We start from the raw sequence: 11,141 nt of genomic DNA, 5'->3' as shown, positions 1-11,141 counted from the left end.
TTAGACGCCTCTGAGAACGCACTGGATGAGTATGTGCTCTTCGATCCAAGCCCGGCGCGCCTCTGCTCGGTGGTTATTCCTCTCGTGTACAGCAGGTGGCAGCATTTCTCCGTTTTAGGCGCCTCTGAGACAGCAGTGGCCGGTCACATGGGCTTTAAATGGACGCCTCCTGCAGGGCGGAGCTCAGCTGAGCCCGTGCACTTCCGGGGGTTGTGACCAGCTGCTGCTGCAGGAGAAGGAGGTCGGTGGTGGCGGCCGGGGTGTAGAGCCGGAGGGGTGAGCGCTGTGGACCCGTGGGGCACATGCACAGGGCGCCGCTGGGACCGCTGGCTGCAGAGTTGGGGCAGGAAGCAGAGGGGCCAAGGGCAGGGCTGCCCATGCATGGGGTGCTGCAGCAGAGGGGCCAAGGGCAGGGCCGCCCATGCATGGGGTGCAGCAGCAGAGGGCCAAGGGCAGGGCTGCCCATGCATGGGGTGCAGCAGCAGAGGGCCAAGGGCAGGGCTGCCCATGCATGGGGTGCAGCAGCAGAGAGGCCAAGGGCAGGGCTGCCCATGCATGGGGTGCAGCAGCAGAGGGCCAAGGGCAGGGCTGCCCATGCATGGGGTGCTGCAGCAGAGGGGCCAAGGGCAGGGCTGCCCATGCATGGGGTGCAGCAGCAGAGGGGCCAAGGGCAGGGCTGCCCATGCATGGGGTGCAGCAGCAGAGGGGCCAAGGGCAGGGCTGCCCATGCATGGGGTGCAGCAGCAGAGGGGGCAAGGGCAGGGCTGCCCATGCATGGGGTGCAGCAGCAGAGAGGCCAGGGGCAGGGCTGCCCATGCATGGGGTGCAGCAGCAGAGAGGCCAAGGGCAGGGCTGGCCATACATGGGGTGCAGCAGCAGAGAGGCCAGGGGCAGGGCTGCCCATGCATGGGGTGCAGCAGCAGAGAGGCCAGGGGCAGGGCTGCCCATGCATGGGGTGCAGCAGCAGAGGGGGCAAGGGCAGGGCTGCCCATGCATGGGGTGCAGCAGCAGAGCTCTCTGGGGGCACAGGGTCAGAGCTGATTTGCATATAGCCAGTGTCTAACGGAGGGTGGTGTGGAGTGCAAAAAACGATGGATTTAGGCCCAGATCCTTGTACTGGGGTGAATGTATGATATTGTTCTACATTCTGTCCATCAACTGTGTTTTTTGCAATTTTCACCCCGAGTGTGCTGGGGATGCTCAGACGTGAGTCCCAGGCTCTCCACACCACTGGAGTCAAGCTATCCAGGCTGATGAAGGCTGATAGCCAGAAACCGGTCCTTGGATGCTTGATTCCGGTCTGGGAAAGACATGGCTTGGTAGTTCGGACTGGACTGTTCCCATGAGGCACAGGGTCAGAGCTGATTTGCATATAGCCAGTGTCTAACCCAGGGTGGTGTGGAGTGCAAAAAAAACGATGGATTTAGGCCCAGATCCTTGTACTGGGGTGAATGTATGATATTGTTCTACATTCTGTCCATCAACTGTGTTTGTTGCAATTTTCACCCCGAGTGTGCTGGGGATGCTCAGACGTGAGTCCCAGGCTCTCCACACCACTGGAGTCAAGCTATCCAGGCTGATGAAGGCTGATAGCCAGAAACCGGTCCTTGGATGCTTGATTCCGGTCTGGGAAAGACATGGCTTGGTAGTTCGGACTGGACTGTTCCCATGAGGCACAGGGTCAGAGATGATTTGCATATAGCCAGTGTCTAACCCAGGGTGGTGTGGAGTGCAAAAAAAAGATGGATTTAGGCCCAGATCCTTGTACTGGGGTGAATGTATGATATTGTTCTACATTCTGTCCATCAACTGTGTTTTTTGCAATTTTCACCCCAAGTGTGCTGGGGATGCTCAGACGTGAGTCCCAGGCTCTCCACACCACTGGAGTCAAGCTATCCAGGCTGATGAAGGCTGATAGCCAGAAACCGGTCCTTGGATGCTTGATTCTGGTCTGGGAAAGACATGGCTTGGTAGTTCGGACTGGACTGTTCCCATGAGGCACAGGGTCAGAGCTGATTTGCATATAGCCAGTGTCTAACCCAGGGTGGTGTGGAGTGCAAAAAAACGATGGATTTAGGCCCAGATCCTTGTACTGGGGTGAATGTATGATATTGTTCTACATTCTGTCCAACTGTGTTTTTTGCAATTTTCACCCCGAGTGTGCTGGGGATGCTCAGACGTGAGTCCCAGGCTCTCCACACCACTGGAGTCAAGCTATCCAGGCTGATGAAGGCTGATAGCCAGAAACCGGTCCTTGGATGCTTGATTCCGGTCTGGGAAAGACATGGCTTGGTAGTTCGGACTGGACTGTTCCCATGAGGCACAGGGTCAGAGCTGATTTGCATTTAGCCAGTGTCTAACCCAGGGTGGTGTGGAGTGCCAAAAAACGATGGATTTAGGCCCAGATCCTTGTACTGGGGTGAATGTATGATATTGTTCTACATTCTGTCCATCAACTGTGTTTCATGCATGGGGTGCAGCAGCAGAGAGGCCAAGGGCAGGTCTGGCCATACATGGGGTGCAGCAGCAGAGAGGCCAGGGGCAGGGCTGCCCATGCATGGGGTGCAGCAGCAGAGAGGCCAGGGGCAGGGCTGCCCATGCATGGGGTGCAGCAGCAGAGGGGGCAAGGGCAGGGCTGCCCATGCATGGGGTGCAGCAGCAGAGCTCTCTGGGGGCTCAGGGTGGACGGCGGGGCGCATGGCGCACACGCTCAAAACTTGGGATGACTTCTGTGGGGCGAGCTGTACTGTGGGGATGGCCTTCTTTATGAATGAGATTGAGTGAAATCAGAGGTTCCTGAGTGGGGGCAGGGAGCAGAATGCTCTAGAGCAGGGTGTCCAGGGACACACGCTGTGAAGTAGGGCGCAGGGAGCAGAGCGCGGTAAAATGCATCTAGGCGCACAGGCAGTCTGTAATGTCAGAGGTGGACACTAGAACAAAGAGTAGACCGAACACAACCTCGAGTGTGCAGGGTGTAAAGGCCGTTAAACAAAGAGAGAGTAAGGGTTTTAGAGTTAGGAACAGACTCCCACTCGGGTGTGCTTCAACGCCCGAACTACAGATCTTGTCTTATTGCTCCCAAAAAAAACTTAGGGAGTACAATAGCCATTTTTAATCCACTCACTTACCCTATTTTCACATCGTTCAAGAAAAACCAGCTCCGCTGTAGTTCAGGCGTTGAAGCATACCCGAGTGGCATTCGGTTACTTGGGTGAACCCCGATGATGAAGCATGTCATCAACTAGGTTGGTGAGTGAGGGGATTCTTAAATAAGGAAATACTTTTTCCCATGCTATTTCGCTCCATCTCTATAGTTCACGTGGACGTTGTTTGTCCTAGGGATATTCCCTCTTCTTGTTTTGTTAGGGTGTAAAGGCTTCAGGGGCAAGAGAACAATTCACTAAGCCAATTTGTGCACCTAAGGTGAACTGTTGGGTGCATAACCAGTTTGCTCTCTTGGTGTTAATTCATGCGTGGTATAGGCAAAACACACATTTGTACGCACAAAGTGGTTTACTCATAGGCAATATTACACCAGCGTTGTGCAACATAGGGCTGGGAATGTAGGTGTTCCAAGGAAGGGATTCCTGGGAAAGGAGGTGAATTGTATTACATTTTCGAGAGGAGCTCCTTTCTTTTTAGGTAGTCTAGATCTGTATGACTTCACATTGTCACTAAAATCCCGTATTAGTGAATTGACATTAAATTGTTCTCGGAGTTTAACAACTTTCAAGAAAATCCTTCTCGTCATTGGAAATCTGTAATTTGAACGGCTGGATCAACTCTTTACAATGTATGCTTTTATATACATAGCCGATTAATTGCCACTGATTCAGAATGCTGGAGCGCCTTTGCTCTTAATCTTCCTCACTGGGACTTTTCCATCAATTGGATCTCTCTCCACTGGCTCCTTCTACCCAAAATAACCAATTTCAAGAGACTTTGTGTTGTTCTGTGACTTTCCATGGCTTTGCTTTACATTATCACAGCATGAGAGGCATCAGCCTAGATATGCTACCTTTGTTCTGCGTGGGCCTGTGTGGTAGATGAACTGGGAGGGCATTACCGTTTCCGCCCCCTGCATTGTGGAATATTCTTCCAGGTATCCTATAAAATTTGCCTAAATCTTGAATTTTTAAAAACAAAAAAGTTTGGCTATTAACCTGTAATACCCCTTTATAGCTAGTCTGATAGTTGGCCACTTCCCTTTCAGTGACATCACACGCGATACACTCCAGGGTCACAGTTCACGCTTTAAAAATTCCATTCCTTTAGCAGTGAGGTTCTACACATTTCCATACATTTGTTCTGCAGGTGAACATGTGTTACTGTCCTCCTGTAGGCTTCTTGTACATCTGTTTTTCCTCTCGTCTGCTCCGTCATGTTATACAGATTTGTAGAGCACACGATCACACGTATTGAGCTCCAGGATACCCTCCTGGTGAGTCTAGGCACACCTAGGGCCTAATGGGACTACTCAAAAAGCCAGTTCTTCAGCTTCTTGCAGAATTCAGTAAGTGAGAAGGAGGCTCTTATGTGTAGCGACAGGTCGTTCCATGCTTTAGGAGCAATGTAGGAGAAGGTTTGACTGCCCGATATGTTTTTCTGTATTCGTGGGTAGTGTACAAGTAGGAGTCTGGATGAGCGGAGGTGTCTGGAAGGTTTGCGACAGCAGATGTGATTGTGGTGGTATGCAGGGCCAGTGTTGTGTAGCACCTTGAAATGTGAATGCGGCGTGGGAGGTTGAAAGTATTTATAGCGGGCGAGTTCTGAATAGTCTGCAGCCTTCTGGTGAATTTTTGGTTGATCCTCGGATAGAGGATGTTCCCTTAGCCCAGCCTGCTTGGTACCAGGGTGTGTGTGCCTGTTTTCCACGTGCTTCTTGGAAGTCATTTGAAAATCTTCCTCTGCATCTTCAGGGTTTGAAAGCATGAGGAGCTGCTGACATAAACTTGGGCGATCATGTTGAGTTTTCTTTTGATTATCATCCCGAGGTTCTTGGTGTGGGTGATGAATGACTGTCCTAGCTCCATTGGACGCAGTGTGCTTTCCCACAGACAAGTGCTCTTCCCGAGGATCAAGATTTTGGTCTTGTTGATCAGCTTTAAATAATTGGTCTTCGTCTAGTCAGGGATTTTTCTGTGTTCCACGTTCTATGTACCCTTCTCTCTCTGCTGGCTTTCCACTGTGTGCACCTGCCAATCACTCCTTTTGTAAAAGGAACCATTGATGGACAGAATTTTGAACAATGTCAAAAATCCACCCCAGTACAAAGATCTAGGCCTAAATCCATCTTTCTTTGCTCCCCATGCCATTCCAGATTGAACCCAGCCACATGCAAATCAGTCTTTACTCTGTTCCTATGGGAACAGTCAGACCCGAACTGCCAAGCCAGGTCTGCCCTGAACCTGGAACAAGCCTCCTAGGACCGGTTTCGGGGTAACACCCCTCATCAGCCAGGCTAGCTTGAATCCAGTGGCAAAGTGAGCAAGGGACCCACGTCTGGGCATATCCTGCCATTTTAGGGCGAACAAATGAAACCTAAGGAGATGATAGACAGAGCGCTGCAACTTTTCAGACACTCATCACCAGTCCTAGATCTAGTTTGAATCCATCATCGTTCTTTAGCTCACTTCGCCACTTCAGTTCAGATCGAGCTATATGCATCAGTCTTGACCCTGTGCCTCATGGGAACAGTCAAGCTTGAACTGCCAGGCCAGGTCTTCCCTGGACCGGAACCAAGTATGCTGGGACCGGTTTTAGCATTTCACTCCTCATCAGCCAGGCTAGCTTGACTTCACTGACCTGGGAGCACGGGACCCACGCCTGGGCATACACGTCCCACTCGGGGTGAAAAATGCAAAACGAATAATTGATGGACAGACTTTTGATCAATGTCAAAATTCACTCCAGTACAGAGATCTGGGCTTAACTCCATCTTTTCTTTGCTCCCCATGCCATTCCAGTTTGAAATCAGCCATAGGCAAATCAGTCTTGACCCTGCGCCCCATGGGAACAGTCCAGCTCGAACTGCCAAGCCAGGTCCTCCCTGGACTGGAAACAAGCATCCTAGGACTGGTTTCGGCATGTGGCACGTGCTGAGACATCATTACCAGTAAATTGTCAATTTAGATGGCCTGCTTTATACTTGGGGGAAGCATTGCAAACATTTCTAATTCTCGTGTGCTTTTCTAGTGCCTAGATGCTGGACCGACACCTTTCTGCCCTCCTGTGTCTAAATGAGTGCAGCGATCAATGAAAGCTTCCGGTGTTCTATAGCATTTGGTATCCCATAGATTGACCTGCATTGTCTCTAACTGGTGGTCTGAAAGTTTGTTGAAGTTTGGTTGCAGGTTACGGTCCATTAAAACTACCTCTGTTGCAAAGTGTCGGTTTTCCATAGATGTCCCTGTATAGTGACTGACTGCGCAAAGGGTTGCTGAAATTTGGCGGCTGGGTGCAGCATACATTCCTGAAAAAGATCTCCAATGTATAGAGCTCTGGTTGCTGCCCTCCTCATGGCAAAGCTGACCCACTGATTTGTGCTTATGCCTGGATTTGTCAGTGACTACATAGTTATATCATCTAATGGGTGAAAAACATTCGCGCTACTCCTTCTATCCAGTCAGAGCAGTGGAGGGCCACTTATGTGTACGGGTGGAGATCTCAACAGCGCTCTCAGGGACTAAGGGAGTGTCTGAAACAAGCTGCTTATTTACCTGTGCTGGTCTTAGCTTATCCTGGAGGCTGTGTCTTATGATCTGTCCATCTGCGTCAGTTTATACAAATAAGGGCCGCCTGTCCTAGGCACTTCCTAGCCACAGAACTCAGTTCTGCAGCTAGGACACCTTGCCTAGGCTGCATATTGTAAAGCCTGAATATCCAAATGTGTCCTGAGGCAACCCCTGAGGAGTGAGGTGGCCCCTCCATACTTAATTGGGTGAGAAAGTAACTTACTATACAGCTAGGAACAATGTATTACAAAACTGGACTTTAAGGTGAAGGAAAGTACTATATAGTAATAATTACTGACCAGATCACATGATCAGAACCCCCTCGCCCTCCTGCAACACTGCATATCTTTCCATGGCCTTGGCTAGGGTATCACCGAGGCTAATTTTCCGGGATGATCCTGGGGTGATTTAACAGAGGAATCAATGTTTTATGTAATGCACTATATATAATTACCATGAGCTATATATCAGACCTTGCATTACTATGATCAGAGAGCAGGTCAAGAATGTGTTGCTCATGAAGATCTTGAAGAGCCACCTGTCGGTCCCTTTAAATTCATATCTTCCTCTGTGCATTTCTGTTTCCTTTCCTATGTATTTTTCGCTGGTAGACTCCTTGTATGTGTTCCATTGTCTCTCCATCTCTTTTTTTCCCTATCTTGTTTACCTCCATGTATACTTCCATTGTCATTATTGCATCTATGTTTTCAAAAACGTATTTGTATTTTGCAATTTTTAGCTCAAGCCTTGGCAGCGCATGCGCCGCTCTGCGAGGCATGCTGTATTGGAGTATGGACTTGAAGCCAAGCCCATTCTCCATCCATATTTTACATTGGCTTGTGTCATTGTCCTTTGTAAATGCTGGCTTCTGATTCGTTAACAGGCTTGTTAGTCCCTCCTTAGTCCCGTCTTGTCTTCATTTGTAACCTTCATTAGGACTGTCCCTTTTACTTCTGTTGTTACAGCGTCTGTCTTACTTAGTCTGTAAGCATTATTTTCTTTAATGAGTTTCTCTTACTACAGGCACGACATGCTTACCTGAAACCATCAGCGCCCCATGCACGCTTTCACTTTCCAAGCAGCCCAGTACAACAGCGGCCGCTTCTTTGCAATGAAATAGGTCTCGCATTCACAAGAGTTTGAGCTATTGGCATTGTAAATGACAATGCCTTTTAATTCTGTTAGTTATCAAAACAGATAAAATAAAGGCACTGTCATTTACAATACCAATAGCTTAAACTCTTGCGAATACAAAACATATTGCATTGCAAATGCTTGTTCTCGTTTTCTGTGTTCATGGGTATTTTTCTCTTTTCTTTTGTGTCAGTTTGTGTTTCTCAATCTGTTTTCCCATTTGTCTGTGTTTTCCTGTCAAGTTACCTCTGTACCTTCCACCTTGGATGCCTTGAATGCCTCTAATGCCTCTATCTTTAGGTCCACCTGTGTACGTTTCCAGGCCTGTTTAACTTTCCTTGTCTTAAGTTTTTCTGTTTCCCTGTAGGCCAATTAGCTTGCTACCGCTACCATGTCCTCCTCTTTATATTTCCTTGTCTGCCACCATTGCTGTCTGTCTCCAGGCTACGAAGCAGTCAAGATTTTTGGTTTTGGCACACTGCTTATGAAGTCACTCCTTTTGGAGGGCTTGTGTTTAGAAGTAGGTTGCATGTGCCAGCGTGCATAGTCAACTGTTTGTAATCTTCTGTTGTGTTTGTCTGCCTTCACAGCTTCTGATCGTGATGTGCTGCCTGAACCTGCTCACATGGAACTTCCCCGAAATGTGCACGAGGGTCTTCCGCCGCCCACTAGCCAGATCAAGCACACCGCGCTAGTCCGCGGTGACTACCTCTATTACCATTATGGCTGTGATGGAGTGGACGACCGAGGCTGGGGTTGCGGCTACCGAACACTGCAGACCATGTGCTCCTGGGTGGTGGCCCAGGACCCCGTCCCGCAACGGCCCATCCCAACCCTGCGCCAGATCCAGGAGGCCCTGGTGCAGATGCAGGACAAGCCCACTTCCTTCGTAGGCTCCCGGAGTTGGATTGGCTCTGTTGAGGTGGCCTTGTGCATGGACTACTTCTACGATGTTCCCTGCCGGATAATCCACGTCCGCCAAGGAGTCGAGCTTCCAGGAGTTGTGGAGGAGCTGCGCGCGCACTTCCAGAGCATAGGGGCGCCTGTGATGATGGGAGGGGACACGGACAACTCCTCCAAGGGGATCCTGGGACTGTGCTCCGGTACTGAAGGGCATCATCTACTCGTCCTGGATCCACACTCCTACGAACCGGGCATGGATGTGGCGCAGGCTCAGCAGGAGGGTTGGGTGCACTGGAGGCAAATGACTTCTTTTGAACAGGGTTCCTTCTACAATTTCTGCCTCCCTCAGTACAAGGCGGTGCTATCTGAAAATGTTTAATACAAATCTCCCTTCCCACTCAGGAGCTGCCTCGGGTATAGTTTAGAGGGGATGGTAGTGTCTCGGCATTATATCACTGAACCCCTATCCACTACGTAGACCTCTCTGGTGAAATTTATCCCTAAATTTATACACAAGTGGAAGCTGTGGATAAGCGCTTTTTTTTGGCCCTGGTTATCTCCAGATAGGTGAACATGTTCCGTTGGTTGGCAATTGATCTTAAGAGATGCCGGTCTAGTAAATGATTAAAGTGATATTGACTTCACATTGTGACTTGTCAGACTATTTTCTGTGACTCTTTACAAGGAAACATTTAAAGGAGTGCTTCCAAGGGTTGAAATATGCAGCTCAACAACTGTCTTTTTTGGGGGGGATGAGGGAAGGGGGCCAGAGTGAAAACTCTTGCTGAAGGGCTGTGGAGTTTCTGTATAGTTTATGGGGTTTAGGGGGAATATGTTGCCAATTGTTTTTAATAAATGTTCCAACTAGCTATACATGGGGGGGAGGGGGGACCACAAGCGGCCAGAACCCATTCTCCGGGTCACAGGGCATGCAAGGATTGCCAGACCCCAACCATGGTGGTAGTGGTCTTTTGCCACTGTTGACCTGGGACCCGTCCTACTATGGTGCTGCAAAATGGGCCAGGAACTCCTCTACTGTGCTTGACACTCAGACTAGCAATGATGAGCTCTTGAAGGAGGTAGTGTGGAGGTCAGAGACGAGGAACTCCACCATTACACAATAGCCACAATCCGTGACTGTCAGGCCCTGTGCTTTTTCTTTTACAAAAGACAAGTATCATGATCAAACCAAAATATAAAGTTACATAAAGAAGTAGTAGCACCTCCGGGATGATCTCCACGGGGCCAATGGGATTCACTTCAAAGGAAAAAGGGCCAGCCCTTGATTAACCCCTTGCGTGCTGCCGTCCGCCGTTAGCCGACGGCAGCACTACCTCCCTACTGCTGCCGTCGGCCACCGCAGCCCCGCCCACTCTTCAGAACGCCCGCACCGCCGCGGAAAAACCGCCGCGGTTAAGGCGTTAAGCACAGTGTAGTAGATTTCCTGTAGTCTGTAGCCCGGAGCTCAGTCCCTACACTTGACTGATATGCTGATTTCATGTATTACTCTAAGTCCCAACAAGAAGATCCATTTAGCCAGCTCAAAGTTCATGTTTCTCAGGCACTTCTATTCCCGGAGTGTTGGTATGAACTTTGATTGTCTGGGCATGGGTGCACAGTTGTTCTCTAAATGGGTTGAGCAGTCACGCTTGCGGTTATCCGGGCTAGTTTTGGCAGTCTTGCCTCCTCTTCACATTGGCCAGTAATACGTGCAGCTGCTCGGTGACGTACACATGTCTCGAGCCAGTGCAGGTATCCACTATTTATAGAACATATTTGCTCCTGAGAAGTGCCGGTACTCTCCCATTAAATGTATTGCACCCATGATGAGAAGTGCAGGTACTCCTTCTTTCAAATTAAAGAAGTGCAGTTACTCCATACCGGACTGCACTTGCTCCAGAACTTGCGTTGGGGAATTTGAGTCCTGGCCTTAAGATGCACTCCTTGGGTACAAAAAATACAGAGTAAAGACAGGTTCTCAGGAATCTTGGTTGAAAAACTTGGTCTTTGTTTGAACAAAGAGGTCAGGAGCACCCCTGTTTCATGCAAGTTGACTTCGTGCCCACTCCCTTGAGCAAAGTGTTTTTTCTGGTTGTAGGAAGATTGCTCTATATATACTGTACCAAAGTAAGGTACAAAAATGAGTCAATGCGTTTTGCAAACTTAGTACAGGTTCACAGGGTTACTCACGAGCCACATGTAGTTCTGATAAGGCAGAACTGAGTTTACGGGTCCGCGGGTAGGATTCAATCAAATGGGCACTCGAGTCGCACCACCAGCTGCACTGAGGCGGCTGGGTACAGAGTGCATGAACCACACGTTAGCCAACGGTTTATGCATGGTCGTGGGATTGGGGACTGCGGCGAGCAG

General features: G+C 49.5%; 1 protein-coding gene across 1 annotated transcript; it reads left to right on the top strand.

The window, feature by feature from the left end:
- The first annotated feature begins 212 nt into the window (after positions 1-212).
- On the top strand, positions 213-9,415 carry UFSP1 (UFM1 specific peptidase 1). Its single transcript, XM_078671410.1, has 2 exons — positions 213-276; positions 8,459-9,415. Exon 2 carries the CDS (start codon positions 8,494-8,496, stop codon positions 9,148-9,150), a length of 657 nt encoding a protein of 218 aa, XP_078527536.1. The 5' UTR covers positions 213-276; positions 8,459-8,493; the 3' UTR covers positions 9,151-9,415.
- The last annotated feature ends 1,726 nt before the right edge of the window (positions 9,416-11,141 follow it).

The sequence above is a fragment of the Lissotriton helveticus genome, chromosome 12 (assembly GCF_964261635.1).
Source record: "Lissotriton helveticus chromosome 12, aLisHel1.1, whole genome shotgun sequence".
In the NCBI taxonomy this organism is placed as follows: Eukaryota; Metazoa; Chordata; class Amphibia; order Caudata; family Salamandridae; genus Lissotriton; species Lissotriton helveticus.
The sequence above is the reverse complement of the archived record's forward strand: the minus strand, read 5'-3'. Positions and strand labels throughout refer to the sequence as shown.

Bases quoted from the DNA above. Each gene is read 5' to 3' on its own strand.
- UFSP1 (XM_078671410.1), top strand. From the start codon at position 8,494: ATGGAACTTCCCCGAAATGTGCACGAGGGTCTTCCGCCGCCCACTAGC.